At 44.5% G+C, this 24,738-nt stretch overlaps 1 protein-coding gene across 1 annotated transcript; it reads left to right on the forward strand.

The window, feature by feature from the left end:
• Positions 1-65: 65 nt before the first annotated feature.
• Positions 66-24,051, forward strand: LRRC63 (leucine rich repeat containing 63). The gene is made up of 9 exons (XM_056856879.1): positions 66-150; positions 3,661-4,176; positions 6,148-6,267; positions 8,856-9,010; positions 10,916-11,014; positions 12,367-12,503; positions 19,755-19,838; positions 21,478-21,717; positions 23,832-24,051. The coding sequence occupies exons 1-9, from the start codon at positions 66-68 to the stop codon at positions 24,049-24,051; spliced, it is 1,656 nt and encodes a 551-aa protein (XP_056712857.1).
• Positions 24,052-24,738: the final 687 nt, after the last annotated feature.

The raw sequence follows: 24,738 nt of genomic DNA on the forward strand, positions 1-24,738 counted from the left end.
CTTCTTTTTTTTTGCAGCTAAATGTTTTTCCCCCCCTTTTACAGCAGGATTAAAAACACCCAATTATGTCTAAACTAAAGCTGCTCCGGAGGCCTCTGCCTCCAAAAGAGGAAACTGTACTGTTTATACCAAAGAGAAAAGACCGTGAAGGTAATATGGCATAGTTCAAAGTTGCTCACACAGTTCGTATTTTACAGGCCCTCTAAAAGTTAATGTGTAAAACTGAAGCAATCTGGGCTTCAAAATTTTGATCACTCATCAGTAGGGGTGCCAACCTCTAGGTGGTGGCTGGAGATCTCCTGGGATTACAACTGATCTCCATGCAGCAGAAAATAGTTCACCTGGAGAAAACGGCCACTTTGGAAGTTGGAGTCTATTGAAGTCCCTCCCTTCTCCAAATCCTGCCCTTCTAATAGTGTTGCCAGGTCCCTCTTCGCCACTGGCAGGAGGTTTTGGGGGTGGAGCCTGAGGAGGGCGGGGTTTGCGGAGGGGAGGGACTTCAGTGCCAAAGACTCCAATTGCCAAAGTGGCCATTTTCTCCAGGTGAACTGATCTCTATCGGCTGGAGATCAGTTGTAATAGCAGGAGATCTCCAGTTAGTACCTGGAGGTTGGTAACCCTACCTTCTAAGGATACACCCCTAACCTCTCCAGGTATTTCCCAACCCAGAGCTGGCACACCCTAGCAGTGGCGGAGTGGTTGAATCACCTTATGACTGCCTTGATGGCTCTTTTGGATGAGCAGTCCCATCGATGATGGGATTTGTGGCCGCTGGTGGTACACTTTTTCCTTTCTTCGCAGAGCCTGATGGCCAATGAGAGTCAGCATGGAGTAGTGGTTAAGAGCGGCAGACTCTAATCTGGAGAGCCAGGTTTGGGTTCCTGCTCCTCCCCATGAAGCCTGTTGGGTGACCTTGGGCCAGTCACAGTTCTCTCAGAACTCTCTCAGCCCACACGGAGGCAGGCGATGGCAAGCCACCTCCGAATGTCCCTTGAACTGAAAACCCTATTGGGTCTCCATAAATCAGCTGTGACTTGACGGCACTTTCCACCATCACCAGTGGCAGACAGTGTTGGGCAACAAGGGTCTTAAGATTGCCTGGGACAGTGGATAGGCAGGGAATAAAGGAAAACATAAAGCCACCCATCCGCCTCCAACCAGCCTCGTTTTCTGCCCTTTCTTTTCCCTGCTCCCCTCCTAATTCTCTAATTTCCTTCCTTCATCCCCTTTCAGCTTGATCTTCTTAACTTTGCTAATCTTTAATCCCCTGAACCGTCTTTCTTTGTGTTCTTGCTTTCCTACTCATTTTTTTTTTTTTTAACTTTCTGCTCTAATCTCAGCACACTCTCATGGGCATATTCAGCTTTCTGTTTTGCCTGCCTGTCTTTCTGAGCAGGCTCTTGGAGTAGGGTTGCCTGCTTCAGGTTGGGAAACTCCTGGAGATTTGGGGATGGAGCCTGAGGAGGACAGGGACCTCAGTGGGGTACAATGCCGTGGAGTCCACCCCCCCTCACATTATCCATTTTCTCCAGGGAAACTGATCTCTGTAGTCTGGACACGAGCTGTAATTCCCAGGGATCCCCAGGTCCCACCTGGAAGCTGGCATCCCTATAGAGGAAGGGGCTGAGTTGTTTTCTGTTGCTCAAGAAGGTCGGACCAGAACCAACTGGTTGAAATTAAATCAAAAGAGTTTCCGTCTAGACATTAGGAAGAATTTTCTAACAGTTAGAGCAGTTCCTCAGTGGAACAGGCTTCCTCGGGAGGTGGTGAGTTCTCCTTCCCTGGAGGTTTTTAAGAAGAGGGTAGATGGCCATCTGTCAGCAATGCTGATTCTGTGACCTTAGGCAGATGATGAGAGGGAGGGCATCTTGGCCATCTTCTGGGCACTAGGGGTGTGGAGGGGGGAGGTAGTTGTGAGTTTCCTGCATTGTGCAGGGGGTTGGACTTGATGGCCCTGGTGGTCCCTTCCAGCACTATGATTCTATGATTTTGGAGGGATGGAGTGGGGGACAAGGCTGAACATCCCAATATGTATTTGTTCATATGTCAGATATATCCTAAGAACAGTGGGAAAGCGAGATTATAACTTTTGACCTTTGACCTTCAAGGGTCAAAGGTTGGAAAAGCACCATCTTGTTTGTTAAGAGGAAGATAGGAAACCTGTTTGCCTATCTAATGAATTGGCTTTCATGGTTATTAATGAATTTATAATAATTAAGCACTATAGTTCACTATAGTCTAAGTACTGTGTGTGTGTGTGTGTGTGTGTGTGTGTGTGTGTAAAGTGTCATCAAGTCGCAGCCGACCTATGGCAACCTCTTATGAGGTTTTCAAGGCAAGAAACTAACAGAGGTGGTTTGCCAGTGCCTTCCTCTGCATAGAGGCCCCAGTATTCCTTGGTGGTCTCCCATCCAAGTACTAACCAGGGTTGACCAATCTGACAGGATTGGGCTATACCATGCTGCCTTCCCTCCCAGTCGAAGTACTGTAAACTATATAATTTCTATGATGTTGATATTTCATGTACTTAAATACTTGTTGTTGTTATCTCCCACATACTTAAATATGCTATCTTATCTACAGATAGCACTGGCAGGGTGGTGGAAATGCAGGGTAATGGTTTGCCCAGGTTACCTCTCCATGGTCCTGCTATCTCCTAACCATCTGCATGCCTGCTTGGTCCCTCCACCACCCCATCTTGCTTTATCTCACCCTATTCTTCTAGTTTCTTATTTCCAAAACCAATACACCTCTTTTCAGGTGCATCATTCCCACTCTGTCTGCCAAGGTATCTTCCCACCTTTCCTTGACATCGTTCCTCAAAACATACTTTTGTATAAATGTGTGTGTATTTCTCCTAATGGACCCCTTCAAGTGCCTTTAACCTTAATTTTGACTTGAGTTGGAATGGCAAATGAGTATCTTTTGTGATTAATTTCATAGAATCATAGAGTTGGAAGGGACCACCAGGGTCATCTAGTCCAACCCCCTGCAAAATGCAGGAAATTCACAACTACCTCCCCCACACACACCCAGTGACCCACACTCCATGCCCAGAAGATGGCCAAGGTGCCCTCCCTCTCATGATCTGCCTAAAATCATAGAATCAGCATTGCTGACAGATGGCCGTCTAACCTTTTCTTAAAAACTTCCAGGGAAGGAGGGCTTACCACCTCACAAGGAAGCCTGTTCCACTAAGGAACCGCTCTAACTGTTAAAGAAGTCTTCCTAATGTCTAGGCGGAAACTCTTTTGATTTAATTTCAACCCGTTGTTTCTGGTCTGACCTTCTGGAGCAACAGAAAACAACTTGGCACTCTCCTCTATAAGACAGCCCTTCAAGTACTTGAAGATGGTTATCATGTCCCCTCTCAGTCTTCTCCTCTTCAGGCTAAGCATACCCAGCTCCTTCAACCTTTCCTCATAGGACTTGGTCTTCAGACCCCTCACCATCTTTGTTGCCCTCCTCTGGACACATTCCAGCTTCTCTACATCTTTCTTAAATTTGTTACAGACATATGTTATTATTGCACGAGCCTATTCATTCTTCATAAAACATCACTTTAATTGGATTGTGTGTTGTTGGGGACAGTGTATGAAAAATTAGCATCTATCGGTAGCCTGAATTTGTTTTTGTTTTTTTTCATGTGTCTCCTCTTAGCTACTTCTGCCATACATCCAGGCGCTCGTGGAAAAGAGCCAGAATCCAAAGAGACGCCTGGAGACCGTGGAGCCGCTGATGCTGAACGTTCCACGAACATGATGAGCCCTAACATTCTTTTTTCTTTGCCAGACTCTATTTTGTACTTAGAGTCTTTGGACAGTATTAAGAGAGACTTTATCATTCCTCTGCAGTCTAGCGGGCCTCCCAGCTTCCCGTTACAAAAACGTCGCATACCCTTGCGACTGAAGCTGCCTGCGCTGAAGCGTCACCGGTTGGTTTTACCATCCGATTTTATCCTGAGAGGCGGTACTGCAGTGGTCACTTGTACTTCACGACGTGCGAAAGACGTATATAAAAAGCCAATTATTTCTCATTTGAACTACGAAGAGCTCTGTAAACAGCTGATGTCCGAGTTACTGAGGAGCGGCCAAAAGGAAGTCAATACTATAATGTTACCACCGGCGAATTTTCCATTCGGTGTGGTACAAAAACCTGAGCGACAGGTACTAACAGGTACTGCACAAGACAATTGTGTGGATTCTGGTTTGATTTATGACATGTATTTATCCGAACAAATCTGCTGCTGCTTTTGATTGTTTCAGTTAACACCATCCTCAAAGACATGCATATTTTGTACGTTTTGGCAGCTGAGAATTTGGAATCTGGCACCGAACCGGGTTGCATTTGGTGGTCAGAACAAACCAGGGTTTGGCATGAACTCTGTTTCTTTCCCTCCTTGCTTCTCCTGTTTTCCATTTTACCATCCCAATAACCCCAGGCACTAGGTCAGGATGAAAGAGATAGAGAGATTGGCTCCATCTCACCCAAGAAGCTTCATGGATGAGAGAAGACTTGAATCCGGGTCTCCACAGTTCTAGTTCACTCCTCCAACCTGGGGTCCCCAACCTTGTTGAGCCCATAGGCCCTTTTGTAAGTCTGAGAGTGAATACCGGCAAAAATAGCTGCCATGGGAGGTAATTGCAAAATGCTGGGAGTTCCCAAGCCCGGCTTACTTCTATGATGAAGGCAGCTATTTCTGAAAGGGTGCTCTCCGCAGACCCAGAGGTGATGCCTCCTAGGATCTTCTGAAATACCTTCTCCTCCCCTTTGCTTTGGTTTATTTATTTAGTTCATTTATATCCCACCTTTCTCTAGCCAATGTGGAGTAGTGGCTAAGAGTGGTGGTTTGGAGCGGTGGACTCTAATCTGGAGAACCGGGTATGATTCCCCACTCCTCCACATGAGCGGCGGAGGCTAATTTGGTGAACCAGATTGGTTTCCCCACTGCTACCCGTGAAGCCGGCTGGGTGACCTTGGGCTAGTCACAGGTCTCTCTGAACTCTCTCAATCCCAACTACCTCACAGGGTGTCTGTTGTGGGGAGGGGAAGGGAAGGAGATTGTAAGTTGGTTTGATTCTGCCTTAAGTGGTAGAGAAAGTCGGCATATAAAAACCAACTCCTCCTCCTCCTTCTTCTTCTTCTTTTGTTTCTCCTTCTCCTCCTCCTCCCCCCGCACAGGGACCCAAAGCAGCTAACATAATTCTCCACTCCATTTTATCCTCACAACAACTCTGTGAGGTAGGTTAGGCTAAACATGTGTGACTGACCTAAAGTCACCCTGCAAGTTTCCACGGCAGATTGGGGATTTGAACCTGGACTTCCCATATCCTAGTCTAACCACTGCACTATGCTGCTTTGGGGGGAAAGCAAGGGGACATAAGGAAATATATTGGTGGGACCATGGTGCTTCAGCCACTACACAACACTAGATCTAACTCTCATTTGCTATGAAATACACATTTGGGTGGTTTAACAAATTTGTGTATTTTTTCTTTCTTTCCCAATACCTGGGATTCTAAATCAGGATTAAACCACGCTACCCTGGGAAACACAAAGAGATCAGTGATTTGAAATAGAATACAATTAGTGCTTTATGTATATAATTAGCGCTTAAATGCCACTTGATACCACTGACAAGCAAAGAGTTAGTTCATTCATAAATAAGCAAGATATCTTGTACAGCTTTCCAAAATGCGAAAAAATGTTACACATTTATTTAAGAGACAATATGAGTGTGCTTTCCTTAGATATAAGGGTTCTGTTTAATTATGAATCACTGTTTTCATTGCTTGATATAATAATTATGTATGGACTGTGAAAAAGAAATCGCTAAAGTGTAAATGTCAAGTTTTGATTTAGGTCAGGTATTTACAGTGAAATCCTAAACAGCTACACCTTTTTAACTTCAGTGGACTTAGGAGGGAGTAACATTGTTTAGGACTGCAGTTCTAAATTGCCCTTCTTTTGTGATAACTATAAATCAATTCATTCCGCAGCAAATTATTAAGCCAGAGTGACTTGTTCCCTATTGTACCCCAAATTCAAAACAGCTACTTTTAAAAGCATGAACTAGAAAACATCTGAGGACATCTCTCTTGTGTATGAACAGGATCCATTCTAATGTAGCTCCTTGTCTTTTTTTAGAAAGGTTTCTAGAGCAGCACTTAGACACTTGTGATTTCCCGGCAGCTGAAGTCTTAGAAGAAAAAATTTCATTCCTCAGTGATGAACCGAAAAAAAGAAAAAAGAGAGTGACTTATGCAGGTAAAAACAATTTTATACCCCCCATTTTGAAAAAGCAGATCAGTTGTTATTATGGATCTAAAAGCCCCAAGGAAGTGCCCATCGGTATAAAATAGTGTACAAAAAAAATCTACAATGACAGGCAAGCATTCTTGCAGCCAATAGACAATAGTATGGACATGTAAACTTTCACAATTAACTTTTAAACTGCATCCTGACATTCCTCTCATTCACAAACCACAAACGTTTTCCAGCTGCTGCAAATAAAGCAGCTGTATATGTTACATATTTATGTTGTCAGCAAGCAGGTATCCTAATTTCCAATATACACTCTGCCTTGTCCCATTTCTAAATAACTAAAAATATATCAGTTCGATCTGGGGTTGAATATACCAGCCCATCCTGCATGTATGTGTGCACATCTGTGCGCGCCATCAAGTCACAGATGACTTATGGTGACCCTGTAGGGTTTTCAAGGCAAGAGATGTTCAGAGGTGGTTTGCCATTGCCCGCCTCCGTGTCACAACCCTGGTATTTCTTGGAGGTCTCCCATCCAAATACAAACCAGGGCCGACCCTGCTTAGCTTCTCAGATCTGACAAGATCGGGTTAGTCTGGGGCTATTGCAGCAGCTTTGTGAGTCCTGTCAAGTCACAGCTGACTTATGGTGACCCTTTGGGGTTTTCAAGGCAAGAGACATTCAGAAGTGGTTTGCCATTGGCCGTCTCTGCATGGGCTGAGAGACCACTGAGAGAATTGTGACTGGCCCAAGGTCACCCAGCAGGTTTCATGTAGAGAAATGCATGCAGCCATGGTAATCCTCAAAATCTGAGCCCACAAATAAAAGACACAAGGGTGAATCCACTTCTCTGAAGGAGCAAACCCCAGAGGGCAGCAACAAAACAAAACAGGAGTCCAGTGGTGCTTCAGAGACTTTGGCCATTTATGCAGGATGAATTTTGACGCTTGCTCAAAGCTCTTTTTTAAAATGCAACTTTTAAAATGCATATTCATGGTCCGAAGCAGAAATTCCACCCCCCACACTCGCCTGCTCCTTTGTTCCTTCCATTAGCCAACCTCAGTTTGCATAGCTAATGCACGGCTGTAATTTTGCATGCTTCCTTGAGGGGATTCTTAGGTGTGTGTGGGGGAGCAAACACAAAAGGTCACGTTAAAGGGGCTCTTAAGAAATATGAAGTAGGTATGCGCTGGCTTCATAGTCACTTCTTGAATGACCGTTCAGTGTGAAATACTAAAAAAAAATATCCGGGCCACTTCAGCCTGGAATGTGTTGCTAATTACCAAGCATAAATGGCCTAAGAACATTTATTCTGTAATAAGTTTTTGTGAGTTGGAGCTTACTTCATCAGATGCATGAAGTGTACATCCAAAAGGCTGACGAATTTCTGTTCAAGGCTGCAAAAAAACAGAAAGACAAAATGTTACAAAGAGAGTCTGTTCAGTTTTGTAACTTTCTAATCGGATCTGGTTTTTATGATTCATCCTGCACCTTCCGAGATCAGATTTTACATTAACCCACTTTACCCATCTATCAACAGTCGGGAGTGCTCCTCACCCACAAGTAAGTTGATTGCTCTTCTGGTTGGATCTTGTTTTAAATTGGCCTCTGCTTGTAACATGTCTCTCCCACCCCGCAACACACACCTTTCTGTTTTGGGCAGCCTTTAATATAAATGAATCAACCAAATGGATGTACACTTCCTACATCCGGTGAAGTGATTTGTATGACTCACAAAAGCCCGTCCTAGAATAAATGCTGCTGGGCTGCCTTAGGACTCTGGTTTCCTCCAATGGAAGATCCAACTTGGTAGAAGAGAGTCATTGGATCCAATCCAATATTCTGTTAAGACCAAGGATGACAAAATCCTTGTGAGTAAATTCAGTATTTTGTCAAAAAGCCTTACTTCAGGTTACTTATAGGTTTTGGAACGTAAGTGAATGGCCAGATCTCTAAGCCTCTGTTTGATTAAGAATGTTATTGCTTTTGCATCTCATTAGTTCTCAAGTACCCATGGTGGGAGGGAACGCCAACGTGTGGATTAAAAGAACAGTCTTTCATTCTGAACGGCAGTCATTCCTTTAATTTGGGCCAAAGGACACATGTTGGGCAGCCTCCCAGAATCTATATATTACACTTTCAGTCAGAAGTTAATTAACAAGCTTATGAGGTCGTGAACCCTTTTGGAACAAGCGCCTCTAAACTGAGGGTTAGCCCATACTGATGGTAGCATCAAACATTAAGCTTAACAATTAATTCTGGCAGTATATAAAAAGCTGGTGAAGCACTGTTATTGAAGTGCAGGAAATTGCAAGATATACGGTATGATGAATAACTGAGAAATCTGTTCTGCTAGCAGAAGCACTTTCCTCTGGTGATAAGACCTTTTTTCTGAAGCTGCGTCCTCTTCTGAGCATCCAGGAATAACCCCTGCACCACAGGAAAGTACCTTTGCTGCCGGAATGAATCCACAGGATCCAACCCATTATCTTGTTAGGTTGCACCTATTTCCATCGCTGTCGTGGATGTAATTTAATTTTAGTGATGCAACTAGCCTGTTTGTTTAACTTCTGGTGTTATGTTTCTTACAGATGAAGTACCTGACATTGAAGATGCAAGTCTTGTCTCTAGTGTTCACGTTATGTCTGACCTAGGCCCAGAGGACGAGGAAAAGGACTTGATAGCAAAGGCCGAAATGGCGATTCTCGCTTGCCGGATGCATAAAAAAACTGGGCTTAGTCTGAAGGTACTTTCACTGAATGTATGTGTGTATATGCGCATGCGCATGCGTACGCAGGGCCAGCTCATCAACTAGACAAACCTAGACGATCGCTTTAAGTGTTAGACATGTCCTGACAAATTCTTAGTAATTGGTCAACATTTACATTATGTTTCAGCTTTTTTACTGGGCCAGTTTTCAACCACTCGTCCATATCTGATAACACCCTAATTGAAAAAATTAATTAAAAACTGAAAACGATGACAAAGAGAAGAGACGTAGAGAAGACCCAGAATAACTCACTCATTGAACACTGCTCACAGGACTGACTGAGGGGCCCGCTTATATATACACCGATACTGGCGCGGCAGCATTCAAATGTTTGCGAAGCGGAGGAGAGTGAAAGCTGAGCCTGTGAGGGGTGCACCGCCGAGCAAGCGCACTGTAGTGGCGTGTTCGCAACACATTGTTTAGGGAGGGACTCCCCACCATTCGCCAAAATAACAAAGCGAGGGAATGGGGCTTTTCTTGAGATTAAATAACGAAGAAAACCAGCTCCCCCACTCGTCATAACGTTCAATTATTTTCACAGCTTTTGACTTCTATCTTGTCTTATGCTGTTGATGTATATGCCTTTCCCCTCCATTATTCAGTTTTTTCTGCGTACCCCTAAATGTCCTGGTTCTTACCCCTGGAGGTATACAGACCCCAGGTTGGGAATCACTGGCCTAGGGTATCAGAGCTGGGGGGTGGTACCGAGAGGACCACAGTCAGTTCCAGGGATCCATGGTACATGGCAGAGAGGGAGCTGATCCATTGTTCCTCCTATGCCTGCTACCAGGCCTACTCAGAAGTAAGTTTCTCTATAAGTGGGGTTTACTCAAGAAAAAATAGTAGCAACACCACACCAACACTGCAGCCACACCTCAAAATAAATGGAATGAGGAGTTTGTCAGATTATGTATCGTTTTGGACAGATTGATATGAAGTTCTGATGAAGATTTTTATGAAACAGGATTAGGAGCCGGCAACCCATCTAGGGAGTCCCGTGGCACAGAGTGGTAAGCTGCAGTACTGCAGTCAAAAGCTCTGCTCATGACCTAAGTTCGATCCCTGACGGGAGTCAGTTTCAGGTAGCCAGCTCAAGGTTGACTCAGCCTTCCATCCTTCCGAGGTCGGTAAAATGAGTACCCAGCTTGCTGGGGGTAAAGGGAAGACGACTGGGGAAGGCACTGGCAAACCACCCTGTAAACATAGTCTGCTTGGATCACTGGATCCAACCCAATGTCCCCTTCCTTTTTGCCACTGGCAGTAAGCATCCAGCAATTCTCCCAACATAGTGTCAATGGGTGGATTTGGTACAGAACCTTTGCTACACAGATTTTCATCTGTGGGGGGCTGTGGCTCAGTGGTAGAGCATCTGCTTTGCACGCAAAAGGTCCCAGGTTCAATCCCCGGCATCTCCAGTTAAAGGGACTAGGCAAGTAGGTGATGTGAAAGACTTCTGCCTGAGACCCTGGAGAGACACTGCCGGTCTGAATAGACAACACTGACTTTGATGGACTAAGGGTCTGATTCAGTATAAGGTAGTTTCATTGTTCCCCCCACATGCACTATTTTTTAGGGGAAGGGCTGTGGCTCAGTGGTGGAGCATCTTCCTGGCATGCAGAAGGTCCCAGGTTCAATCCCTGGCATCTCCAGTTAAAGGGACCAGGCAAGTAGATTATGTGAAAGACCTCTGCCTGAAACCCTGGAGAGCCGCTGCCGGTCTGAGTAGACAATACTGACTTTGATGGACCAAGAGTCTGATTCAGTATAAGGCAGCTTCATGTGTGTTCATGTGTGTTCATATCCCCCCTCCCTGCCCCAGCAGATCTGCTTCTTATAACAATTAATTTCTTGGAAATATTAATTTTATTTTTGTTTGCTTAGGCATATTTTATACCCAGAGTTCCAGACCTCTCAAATTTGGCCGACAGTTTGGTGTACCTTAATCTGTCATTTAATGACTTGCGCCACTTCCCTACTGAGGTCAGTACGTGCTAAATGCCTTGTGCTGCTTTTATGCTCTGGCTGAGCTTTTAAGTGCTGGGTTTTAACGGTTGGTTAATTTTTAACCATTTTTATGTTGTTTTAGGTTTTTTGCCATGTTTTGCTTTGTACGCCATCTCAGACAGGTTCTCCAGAAAGGCAGCATGGAAATGTTCTAGATAATTACAGACTTATTAGAAATAAAATGTAATCTCTATACACAACCACTGTTGTTTTAAATAAAAGTCACACTCTTCCAAAAGAGGCTTGCAGAGTGATGAAGTGACTCCCTTGAGCATAGGGATACCAACCTCCAGGTATTAGCTGGAGATCTCCTGCTATTACAATTCATCTCCAGCTGATAGATATCAGTTCCCCTGGAGAAAACGGCTGCTTTGGCAATCTCCCTCCAGCATAGTACAGACACAGGTACTACCACAGCTGAAGTTGATGGATAAAGAATTTCTATCCCGTTTTTATTGTGCCCTCCTTCAAGGGTCCTAAGGGAAGAGTAACATGGTTCTTTCCTCCTTTATTTTGTCTTCATAATGCTTCCGTGAGTAAAATTAGACTCGGAGACTGGCCCAAAGTATAACTGTCCGGCACACTTTATGGCAGAGTGGAAAATTGTATCTAGGCCTCCCAAGTCCAGCACTCTAGGCACTATTCCGACTCCCTACAAACCAGGCCTGGCCCATATCTCATTCCTTTCTTCCATTTCCAGAAATGAATAGTGGGGCTACAATTGTTAGGCCATTTATGCAGGGTGAATTCTGCTCCTCGCTCAATGCTGATTTTTTAAATCTGACCTTTCAAATTACTATTCATGGTTCTGATGCAGTAGGAGAAAGTCAAACAAATTTCACCCCCCTACACTTGCCTGATCCTTCATTCCTCCGTTTGCATAGCCATTAGCAACAGTCGTTTGCATAGCTAAGCCGTTGCTGTGATTCTGCATGCTTCCTCCAGTGAATGCTTCAATGCAGGGGCAGAGCAAATACAAAGGTTGCGTTAAAGGGGCTCTTAAGAAATGCGAAGCGGGTTTGCGCCGGCTTCGCAGTGACATCTGGAATGACGGTTCAGCATGAAGAAATCAAAAAATATGCAGAGCACTTCAGCCTGGAACGCGCTGCTAATTACCAAGCATAAACAGCCTTACTTTAAAATAAAACACAAGTCCGTTGGCAGTTTAGAGATGGAACAGAATTTATTCCAGCATAAGCTTTTATAAATCAGAGCTCACATCATCAGATGCATGAATACCTGAAGTTTAAAAAGATATAGTAGTACCTTGGGTAACAGGCATCGTGAGATATTTTACAATACTTTCTCCATCTTTTTTCCTCCCACAGATATGTGATCTTAAAAAGCTGGAAATCTTAAAGCTCCGAAACAACCCAATAAAATCTATCCCAGAAGATATCACGAAATTGACGTCCCTTAAAGTCTTGATCATGTCCTTCAATCTGCTGACTGAACTCCCATCTTGGTACAGTAACAGTTTTAATTGGTAAATTGCATATGAGAAAAGGCACAGCTATGTCACAAAAGTGTAGGGTTCTCAACTAACTCCCCCCCCCCAAAAAAATCCAGACTTGCATAGTTGCCAGAAAGGTGGCATGGGGAATATTATTTGAAAAAAACTGGGTGCTAATTAATTTTCTTTATTTTTTAACTTGATTTTTTTTAATTTTTAAAAACGTTTTTCAGCATGTATGTGCCACCAGGTAGGGGAAGCATGCTAGCTACATAGGCCATTTATACAGGGTTGTTTCCCAGCGGTCACCCCCACCGACTGCTTCAGGGCTTCCTTTTGATTATGCATGCCTTTCCTGACCACCAGAGGTCGCCATGCACTCCCCGCACATTTCTGCTAAAACCTATGCATTGGAAATGGTAATGATTTGCCTCATGGCAAACTTAAAATTCAAGCTAAAACAGGTTGTTTAAAATGCGAGTCAAGTGCATGGTGGGGGTGAAGTGACTTTTGAAGGTAGGGAAAATTGTTAATCACTCCAACAAAGCCCTGAAGCAGTCCTATGGGGATCCCAAGGAAGTACCCGAGCCTAAGTCTTTCTTTTTGTAGGAGTGAACTCCTTTTAACTGCACTGTGGGGCCCAGTTCTGCTCAGGACCACTGCATGGCGTGAGTGGAGGAAGGTTTTCTGCCTCTCCTCACATTATTTTATTGACCCGAAACAGCATTGGTTGGGGGGTGTTAACTGCCATGAAGTCGCTTCCAACTCATGGCGACTCTATGAATTAATGTCCTATCATTAACTACCTTGCTCAGGTCTTGCAAACTGAGGGCCATGGCTTCCTTTATAGAGTCAATCCATCTCATGTTGGGTCTTCCTCTTGAAAACCCTACAGAGTTGCCATAAGTCAGCTGTGACTTGATGGCCAAAAAAGAAGAAGAAGTAGGTGATCTAAAAGACCTCACCATGAGTCCCTAGAGAGCCACTGCCAGTCTGAGTAGACAAAAGTGATCTTGGTAGACCAATGCTCTAATTCAGAGTAGTAATTGACTCTCATATGTTCATGAACATGTTTACCAAAAAACCCCACAATACTTTAGTAACTTTTAGTAATGTTTTTATATTTAGAGGCTCCTGATGACTTGAGAGCCTAAAATGTAGCTTGCTTAGCTTGTGTATACATCTGACTCTGACCAGCAAAGGCTGCCATCTCAACCTAGGCCATGCATTGCAGGAGAAAGGTTAGTGTTGCCAGCTCTGGGTTGAGAAATACCTAGAGATTTTGTGGAGGGGAGGGCTTTCAGTGGGGTATAATGCCATAGTGTTCACCTTCTAAAGCAGCCATTTTCTCTCCTCAGGCTCCACCCCTAAAATCTCCAGGTATTTCCCAACCCAGAGCCAGCAACCCTACTTTCTGTGCACATGTATGAGTATGAAAATGAGCATGTGGAGAGACAGGAGGGAGCAGTTAAACTTTTAGGGTGTTTATGCATGGCTGTTTCCCTCGCGGCCACCCCTCCAAGAACTTCAGGTTTTTGTTTTGATTATGCATGCCATTTCTGACCGTCAGAGGTTGCCTCTCTCTTCCCCTGTGTTTCCGCGCATTTTGCCCATGTTTTCAAATTTGAGATAAAACAGGTCCCTGAAAACATGGGCAAAACGCAGGGAAACGCAGGGGGAGAATGAAGCAACCTCTGATGGTCAGAAATGGCATGCATAATCAAAACAAAGACCCGTCGTCGTCGGAGGGGTGATGGTGAGTGAAACAGCCATGCACAAAATACCCTGGTTAAGGGAGGGAGAATCAATATACACGGGTTAGTTATTTCACAGCAACATATTGGGAAGTATTAATATTTAGAGTCAGTCAGTTCCTCAGATTATGGATGCCATGTTTGCTTACCAGACCTTTGATCTAGCGTTTCAAAATAACGAACAACTTCTGCTGGTAGGTGATTATGTTGTGTCAAGTGGTATGCAGTTAGGGTATGACTCCATGAGAAAATCCCAGAAACTAGAATATTAGATGGGTACACTCAGCAACCAAATAGGTTAACTTATTTATTTAGTACTTGCTTGTGCCACTCTTTCTCTAGAGAGCTCAGGGTGATGTACATCAGTCTCCCTTCTTCAATTGTACCCTCACAGCATCCCTGTGAGGCAGGTTAGGCTGGGAGAATGTGACTGGACCAAGGTCATCAAATGAGCTTCCATGGAAGAATGGTGATTTGAATCAGGGTCTCCCAAATCCTACTCCATCATTCTAACCGCTATACCAAGTTGGTTTTTGCAACCAGCTGAGGGAGGGCAGCGTTTTGTGTGTAACTGCGATTGAGGTAACAAGAGACAAACGTGAAGAGAAATTAGGAGCCTTAATGAAGATAAAGAGATCCACGTACCAGACTTGAGGTGAAGGAACCTTTACCCTGCTAAAAAAGTCCAGGCATCCGTTTTAAAGAAAGGAGTAGTAGGATGCTTTGCATGCAGAAAACCCGAGATTCACTTCTGGGCATCTGCAATGGAAAGGACAAGGCGGTAGGTGATATGAAAGACCTCTGCCTGAGTCCCTGTACCCCTGCTGCTAGTCCATGTAGACAATACTGACCTTGATGGACCAATGGTATAGGGTTGCCAACTTCCAGGTTGTGGCTGGAGATCTCCCGCTATTACTACTGATCTCCAGGTGACAGAGATCAGTTCCCCTGGAGAAAATGGCCGCTTTGGAAGGTAGACTCTATGGCCTTATATCCCATTGAAGTCCCTCCCCAAACCCTGCCCTCCTCAGGCTCCACCTCCAAATCCCCAGGTATTTCTCAATTCAGAGCTGGCAACCTATGGTGGGTTGATTCAGTATAAGGCAGTTTCGGGTGTGTTGAGTGGGAAGAACCTGCCATCTTTTTTTAGTCAAATTTGTAACTGTGGTCAGCGGAGTTGAGAATACGACCAGGCCTGCTTAGCAAGGATGGAATTATAACGAATCCTCTTGGTACTCTTAACTGTAGGGAAACATCTCTGGAGATGGTACAGGAAAGGTATCAGGGGACATTGGTGCCATGATTTAATGGTTATTCTTCCTTCCTTTCCACATTCTTCCTCCTGTTGTTTGCCTCATTTTCTCTTGATCATCTTTTTGCCTTCTTGACTGTGACACCATATGTTTTTCCGCATAAATGTGTGTCAGTCCCCACCCCCGGAGTTCCCAAACACTGGTACCACAGTAATGTAACCAGGGATGAGAGGGTGGCGGTAGCGAATATTTATGTGGAAAAATAGATGTTTACCAGATGGTTGCCACCTGCCATCTCCTTCTGTTCCCTGCAAATTATGTTACACGACGCATGTTAGCCTGCGCTTCTTCAGCTCCTGTTTACCACTCTTCTTGAAAATGGGCGTTTCAGCCTCTTGGGAAGATTTGTCGTTGAAATTACCTTGGCAAGAGCCCACCAGTCTATATTTATGTATAATATATAAACCTGTGGTGGTGATAAAACTAGAATTGTAGCTTAGAATTTTAACATTTTATGAGAAGTAAGGCTCCTCTACTGATTCTGTGAGGACCTCTTGCCTCTGTTAAGGCAAGTTGTGAAAATATACAGAAGAGTTTTGGCCCTTATGTAACTCACAAAAATGCATTCCTGAGTAGGACTGCTAATTGCCCATTAAGGGAGGGAGACTTTCTGCCCCCTGCCACCTTTGCCTGAGGCTGCTCAGCTGGGCAGTGAGAGGAGAATGGAGGCAAAATGGGGGATGGGCGATTGGTATGGTTGCCAAGTGCCAGGTGGTGGCGGGCAAACCCCCACCAATCCACCTGGCTGCCCGCCGACCAGCTGAGGGTCGGCGGGCAACGTGTGCCCGCATGCCTGCCCGTGGCTCCATGTCACTTCCGGTTTATACCCGGGAGCTCCACATCGCAAGGGGCCCTTTTACCACTCTAAACTCCCAGTTTGAGTGGTAAAGGCCTCTTGCGATGCAGCACTTCCGAATATAAACCGGAAGTGATGCGATCGCGTCAGCGCGGGCGCGTGCACGATCTCACCTCACCTTTCCCCCGAAAAACCTCCTGCCAGAGGAGATGAGGGACCGGGTAAGCCTAGCGATTGGCATCCCCGACGTAATGATGCCACTCGTAGCATGACTGGGAAATGATGTCATCAGATCGGGTGACAGTCTAGCATTTGCCCCAAACTCTATGGTTAAACTATAGCATTTGGGGTGAATGCTAGCTAGACCGTCACCCCTGGCATGATATCATTTCCTGGTTGTGCAGAAGTGATGTCATCAGCTGGGGATGCTGATTGCCTGTCCCCCCATTGTAAGTCCCCACCTCCCCCACCTCTCTCCTGTTGTCAGTCCCTGCCTGGCAACCCTATTATTAGTCTCCATATATAACTGGAATAAACATCCAGGAATCCATCATAGTACCTACCTGAATGGTCAAGAATCCTATGATCCAAACCATAGTTCAGTTTCACCATTTTTATTCCAGATTTCTCAACTACCAGTTATTGTGACATGATTGGGTAAAGAGCAAGAGGAAAAAGCAGGATCAATGAAATTAATTTGGTGACTGATGATTACCATCTGTTTGATGTCAGTACATAAATTAGGAGGGGAAACCCTTATGCTTTGTATGCATGATAATGTAATATATTTTACTCCCCCCCACCCCTGGCCCTCATTTTGAAGTCAATTCACTTATTTCCAGTATTGGGATCTTTAGCATTTTAAGAAAAAGACATCAAAAGTTGTTTTATTCGGTTTTGTTCACTATCTGATCTCTAGATCCATGGTTATCAAGCTGCGTCCTGAAGAACTCTGGGGTCCCTTAGAAGCTTATCAGGAGCTGCCAACTGAGGAGATCAGTATTTAAGAGAACAAGCTTTTCTCAGAGGCAGCATTTTCCAGCTTTTACCAACCGTCCCATCAAATATACATCTGCTCAGGGCTGGGTGCTAGTCTAGTTTAAAAATTCTTCTTCATCTTTCTGAAAATGAAAGCCTTGTATAGCCTGCCAGCTTCTCAATACGTCCAAAACCATGAAGTCTGTGAAATTATCCTTCTGCTTTAATTTATTTTAGTTACCCCTTGTATAACCCATCTGTGCCCAAAGGATTGAAGGTGGTTAAAAGGAAAGCAGAGGCTTTTCTGGGTGTTTTGTTTTACCTCCGGCACCAGATTCTGTTCAGGATTCCATTTCTATATAATTGCAGAATGTGAACGGCTAGGGCTGAGGCATCAGAATTTGAGTTCTGGCGTGGTATGGTGGTTAAAAATGTCCGAGTAGAGCCTGAGAGATGTGGGTTCGCATCACCACTCTGACATGGAGCCAGTCACTCTCTCTCAGCCTAACCTGCCTCACAGTGGTTTGGGGGGATAAAATGTGGAGGGGAGAACTGTGTGTACCTTGGAGCTCCTTGAAGGAAGGATGGGGAAATTGTACTCTTGCATAAAGAATGATCAGATTCTGAGGTGGCCATATCAGGAGCCTCAGATCCCGCCACTTCTGCGGTGGTCTGTGCTTTGGTTAGACCAGGAGTTAGTTCTAAAAGCCCCCCTCACTACTGGTATAAAACCGAAGATCGTGTTCACTGTTCCTTGTACAGATGCCAGCCTCCAGGTGTGTGTGAACAAGATCTTGGGGTATGGGTGGACCGTAAGTTAAATATGAGCAGCCAGTGTGATGCAGTGACAAAAAGGGCTAATGCAATCTTGGGGTGCATCAACAGAGGCATATCATCCAAATTGCAAGATGTCATAGTCCCACTGTACACTGCATTGGTCAGGCCACACCCAGAGTATTGTGTGCAGTTCTGGGGGCCTCACTTCAAAAAGGATGTGGATAGAATGGATTGGGTGCAGAGCAAAGCGACAAGGATGTTCAGGGGCCTGGAGACCAAGCCCTACGAGGAAAGGCTGGGGAGTTGGGAATATTTAGTCTGGAGAAGAGGAGGTTGAGAGGGGACATGATTGCTCTCTTTAAGTATTTGAAGGGCTATCACTTAGAAGAGGGCAGCAGAGGATAGGACTCGCAATAATGGTTTAAATTACAGGCAGAAAAGTACCGGATGGATATTCAGAAACTTTTTTTTGACAGTAAGAGTTGTTCAACAGTGGAATCAGCCACCTAAGAAAGTGGTGAGTTTCCCTCTCTGGCAGTCTTCAAGCAGTGGCTGGACTAACACTTGTCAGGGATGCTCTAGGCTGATCCTTCATTGAGCAGGGGGTTGGACTAGATGGCCTGTATGGCCCCTTCCAACTCTATGATTCTGTTATTCTTTCTCCAGGAATTACAGCTCATATCATACAGCATCTTGGCCATCTTCTGGTCACTGGGGGTGGGGGTGGGGGAAAGTAGTTGTGAGTTTCCTGTATTGTGCAGGGGGTTGGACTAGATGACCCTGGTGGTCCCTTTCAACTCTATGATTCTATGATCCAGACTGCAGAGATCAGTTCCCCTGGAGAAAACGGATGCTTTGGGGGTTGAAGTGTAATGGCAATGTACTCCACTGAGGTACCTGTCTTCCCCAGGTGCCATCCCCAAATCTCCAGGAGTTTCCCAGCCCAGAGCTGGCAACCCTATTCCCCCATCTCCTGCCACTGGCTGGGGGGAACTGGCAACCCTAGTTCCTTGCTTAAAGCAGTACTGTAATTTTGACCACTGTTTTGCTTTTTTAAAGCCAACCCCCCCAGGGTTTTGAAAGAATATTGTGAACCTATATGGCCTTTGACTCTCCTTCAGACTCCTCATCTTCTTAAGACTTGTCCCGGACCGTGATTATTACATTATTATACAAACTATAACAGAATTCTAAATCAACAACTTAAGCAAGTATTCCTTTTATTCAGCATGGCTGTTCAAAGACCTGCTACATTATGTGACTGTGAACACATGAAGATAGATCCCAATCGGTAGCCATGTCTGTCTGTCACTAGCAGTAGAAAAAAGCAAGAGTCCAGTAGCACCTTAAAGACTAACGGAATGGCAGGGTATGAGCTTTCGTGAGCCACAGGTCACCTCTTCAGATGTAGCTAGAATGTCATGAATGTCATGTGAACACATGTAGCAGCCTAAGACTGTTGTTATATCAGGGTCAGTAGTGTCTACTCTGACTGGCAGCTGCTCTCAGATCCTGTTATTTCATGTGTAACACCTGATCCTTTGAGCTGGAGATGTCGGGGTTGAACCTTCTGAGTACAAAGTGGATGCTCTCCTGCTGAGCCACAATGTATAATGTGCTGACTGTCACATGCTTACTTCTGTAGGTTGTTTAAGTTATCAAATCTTGAACTCCTCGATGTTTCCTATAATGAACTTGAACACATCTCGAATGCTATCAGCAATGCCAGGTATATCATTCTTTAATTTTCGTACTGTCGGGTTTTTGTTCCTTATCGGATTTTAAAAAATGTGTTCCATTATCCCCAAGTAGGGTTACCAACCTCCAGATACTAGTTGGAGATCTTCTATTACAACTGATCTCCAACCGATACAGATCAGTTCATCCTGGAGAAAATGGCCACTTTGGCAATTGGACTATGGCATTGAAGTCCCTCCCCTCCCCAAACCCTGCCCTCCTCAGGCTCCACCCCAAAAACCTCCCGCCAGTGGCAAAGAGGGACCTGGCAACCCTATCCACAACATATTATCTATGCACTCTTTTGACCTGGTGCCTAGTTGGGAAATGAATGGGTTTGCTTCTGAGGATGTCCTGTTAGCAACGTTTTGACTCCACCATGAATGTTTTGAGATGCCTTGAACATCTGGAACTTGTACATTTTGGGGCACTTCGTGGCAAGCCAAGCAATGTGGAAAATTGCCGTCTTAAATCGTTCTTTGTTCTGCTACTTTCATGTCCTATTCTCATGCTCTGACTGTAGAAAACAATTTTATGCAACCAGAGCAAGGGTATTAAGATATGCAATATGAGTACAGACCGCAGACCTCCATGGTCTCTTGCAGAGGTGTTTCCCAGCCCCTTTTTAAAGCTGAAGATGCCAGTGATTCAACCTAGAACATTTCCCCCTCCTTACTGGAAAGTTTATTGTACTCAGAAAAGCAAAGGGACCCACAACCCCGGCTGCAACAATTCAGACTGTTTTAGTCTTCAGAGCAGCTCTTCTCTACAGCTTGTGCTTGTTTGGGGAGCAGCTAAGGGACATAGCACAACTCTGAAAGCAGGGTTTGTTTGTTTTTACGTTATTTGCTAGCAGATTAACAGCACATCCCTCAAGTGGAATTACACCCTCTCTAACCCATTTTCAATAGGCTTAGAAGGGTGTACCTCTAGGGTTTCCAATCTCCAGGTACTAGCTGGAGATCTCCTGTTATTACAACTGATCTCCAGCCAATAGAGATCAGTTCCCCTGGAGAAAATGGCTGCTTTGGCAATTGGACTCTACGGCATTGAAGTTTCTCCCCTCCCCAAACCCCGCGCTCCTCAGTCTCCACCCCAAAAACCTCCCGCTGGTGGCAAAGAGGGACCTTGCAACCCTATGTAACTCTGTTTATGGCTGCACTGTAAGACACTATACAGACTTGGACTGGCATGTTTACTGCTGTGAAAATGTGCTTAGGATAACTGTTACAGTAGTGATCCCCAATAGATACCATAGTGCCCACCAATAGGTTTCCTGGCATTCAACTGTTTCTTCCCCTAGACACCTCTTCCCCAAAGCAAAGAGACAGTCCTGGCTTTTCTCCACCTTACTGAAGCAGGTGTCTCAGAAGAACCAGGCAGGAGATACCACCTTTGGGTTTGCAGACAGCACACATTCAGCTGCTGTCATCACAGGAGAAAGCTTGGCTTGGGACATTTTGGGTGGTTTGTAATACTCTTTCTCAAAATTCCAAAAGTGCCCAGAGGGCCAACGAGGCCGTTGACTCCTGCATTACAGAGACCTCCCCTTCAGAGAGGCTGGCTGCAAGTATAGTTATTGACTATGTGCCCATGACTTGTGAAACATTTGTTGGCCTGTGCATTTGCAGCAGTCTCCAAATCCTCATCGTAGAAGGCAATCTGCTGTATTTCTTGCCTTGTGGGATTTTGAAACTCCCGCTGAAACGCCTGAAGGTAGAGAACAATTTCCTGCATCCCTTCTTCTGGAGAGAAATCAAACAACTTGAGCCACAGCGACTCACTGATATGGCCGCCCTTTGTTTTGTTCAAAACAACCTGCGGCAAAGATACCCCAAGATCCCAGAGGACATTCAAAAGCTATTGGGCAGGTAAGTGAGAGAGTTCTCTACCTCCACCAAATCACCAAGGAAAAATTTGGGTATAATAATACCTCCTCCAGTGGCATGATCAAGAAAGAACATTTCAGGCTATACCAGAATTACAGGTATCTTTGCCACAATGATCAGGTATTCTAACCAACAATTCGGAATACATTCATTCATACCTATCATTTACTTTAAAATAAAACATGATCTCCCGCTATTACAACGGATCTCCAGCTGATAGAGATCAGTTCACCTGGAGAAAATGGCCGGTTTGGCAGTTGGACTCTATGGCATTGAAGTCCCTCCCCTCGCCAAACCCCACCCTCCTCAGGCTCCACCCCAAAAACCTCCTGCCAGTGGCAAAGAGGGACCTGGCAACCCTATACGAGATATATGTGGGTGATGCATATCAATCCACAAATCAACTCATATAGGACCACGGTATTTTGTTCATAATTGTATGTCTTTCCCCCCCAACATGACCAATTAATTTTATTAATTAATTTTTGGTCCTTAAGGAAACTTTTTTAAAAGGCAGGTATGGAATGGTAATTTCCTACTATCAGAAACAATGAGTAGTCTGATCTTGGGCCACTTAAACTGCTTGCAAGCCCTTGATATATGCCAATGTCAACACAATGTACCTTACATACTGAATGTTTTGTATGCTGTATGAGGTGACTAAAAATATTTGTTCCTGTTGTACCTGGTAAGAAACAACAGTAATTTGAAAGCTTTGCATGCTGTTACACAAATCAGCCCAGTAAGAAGTGGAAGATATTGTATTTATTTAGATATTTATATCCAGCTTTTCTCCTCACTTGGGGACCCAAAGCGTCTTACAACATTGTTCTCCCTCTTCCCTTTTATCAACATAACAGCCCTGAGGTTAGGCTGAGAGAAAGGGATTCGCCCAAAGTCACCCACCAATTTTCTGTGGAAAAGACTGGGAATCTTAACCCAGATTTCTCAGATCCGAGTATGACATTTTAACCCAGGCATTGGCAGATTTTCTTCAACTCTATGAGTTCCCCCCCCCAAAGTAGGCACTAGACTCATTTTTCAGGGTTTTGCATTTTAATGACCATATTTTAAAATTATTGCTATCTCAAAACCTAATCACTTTTGATTGTGTCTTGTAACTTTATTTAAACTATGACAAAGATGTTATCGCATATAAACAGGGGATAACACTGGTTGTCATCTCAACAAAAACTTAACCTCTAACCCTAAACTAATTTAGCTGCATAAATTATTGCTGCCACAAAACCTAATCCTAAACTTTTCATAGTGTCTTGTAATTTTATTTGAGCTATGACTAGGGTTGCCAACTGCCAGGTAGTAGCAGGAGATCTCCTGCTAATTCAACTGATCTCCAGCCGATAGAGATCAGATCACCTGGAGAAAAACGGCCGCTTTGGAAATTGAACTCTATGGCATTGAAGTCCCTCCCCTCCCCAAACCCCACCCTCTTCAGGCTTCGCCCCCAAAATATCCCACCGGTTGTGAAGAGGGACCTGGCAACCCTAGCTTTGACAAAGATGTTGTTGCATATAAATGGGGATAACCCTGGTTGTCAACACAACAAAAACAACCTCTAATTCTAAACTAATTTATCTACATTATTGCTTCCACAAAATCTAATCCTAAACTTTCCATAGTGTCTTGTATCATCCCCCACATGGGGATGATACTGATTTACCTTAGATCAGGGGTGTCAAACATAAGGCCTGAGGCCTGGATCTGGCCCCTTGAGAGCTCTTATCCGGCCTGCAAGCCAGTCGAGGCAGCCACCACCACCCCAACTTTCAATCTGGGCTAACAGGGCATGGCCCAGCCCGACCAAGTGACATTTATGTCATATCCAGCTGTCATCACAATTGAGTTCAACACCCCTGCCTTAGATGGTTGTTAGGAGGTTTACTTGGGTAATTTAAGCGGAGCCTCAAAGGAGAGAAAGTTCCCTTCTTTGAGCAGACTGCCAGCTCCAACCCTATCTAAATCCTGGAGAATAAAATACTATCTTCTGAAGTCTATTATGGGCACAAGATGCCCTTTCTTTTTAATGGCCGTCATTCTGAGGACTGATGTCATATTTTACTCTCTCCCTATTTTAGCTGTGGTACTTGTGATTGCTGCTCAGGGCCTTTGTATGGCCAAGGCCTTTGTTTCTTTCGCGCTTATAGGAACATTTATGGATTTCGGCTTCCTTATGTGTTTTCTGCCTGCTCCCCAGCCTGCTACATGAACTTCATCACTTGTGCTGCATCAAACACACAGTGGCTGGCAGGCTTTTCACGGATCCCCCTTGCAGCAGCTGAGACCGTAACTTCTTGAATAGAGTCAAACATTGCCCTGAGTACTCATCTGACTCTCAGTCTAAGGATTCCAGGAATATGACTTTGCCTGCAAAATTATCTATATTATATCTTGCTTCCCAGAAATCCTGCTAGGAAGAGGTGTCGGCTGATGTTTATTGAACTTCTTTGTTGAACTTTATCCATTGAACTTCTTTGTTTCTTAAGCCTAAAATATGTTTGGTATGAGATACCCGCCCATGCTTTACTTCCAAAGATCCCGTTCCTTGTAGATACACTTCTGTGATGTAAGTATCACCAATGTGACTAATAAAAGTAACGAATGCAGACAATTTTATCATTTAGCCTTGAACAGAATCCACACTGACAGTTAATTAGAATAACCAGTTGGTGGAGACATTTACCAGCTTGATTTCAATGGGGTTGTTCACGTATATTGACTAGCTTACATTAAGTGGTCCTATGCATGTTCCAAAATATGTAATGTTGTCTGTTAATACATCTTCTGCCTTTCTGTATACAATAAAACTGAGTACTATTAAAATTAGGAGTCCCGTGGCGCAGAGTGGTAAGCTGCAGTACTACAGTCCAAGCTCTGCTCATGACCTGAGTTCGATCCCGTCGGAAGTTGGTTTCAGGTAGCTGGGTCAAGGTTGACTCAGCCTTCCATCCTTCCAAGGTCAGTATCTAATGTGTTATTTCAGCC

Source organism: Euleptes europaea, chromosome 10 (genome assembly GCF_029931775.1).
Source record: "Euleptes europaea isolate rEulEur1 chromosome 10, rEulEur1.hap1, whole genome shotgun sequence".
Classification (NCBI taxonomy): domain Eukaryota; kingdom Metazoa; phylum Chordata; class Lepidosauria; order Squamata; family Sphaerodactylidae; genus Euleptes; species Euleptes europaea.

Bases quoted from the DNA above. Each gene is read 5' to 3' on its own strand.
- LRRC63 (XM_056856879.1), top strand. From the start codon at position 66: ATGTCTAAACTAAAGCTGCTCCGGAGGCCTCTGCCTCCAAAAGAGGAA. The intron at 151-3,660 runs GTAATATGGCAT...GTCTCCTCTTAG, and splicing joins AAAGAGAAAAGACCGTGAAG to CTACTTCTGCCATACATCCA. The intron at 11,015-12,366 runs GTCAGTACGTGC...TTCCTCCCACAG, and splicing joins TGCGCCACTTCCCTACTGAG to ATATGTGATCTTAAAAAGCT.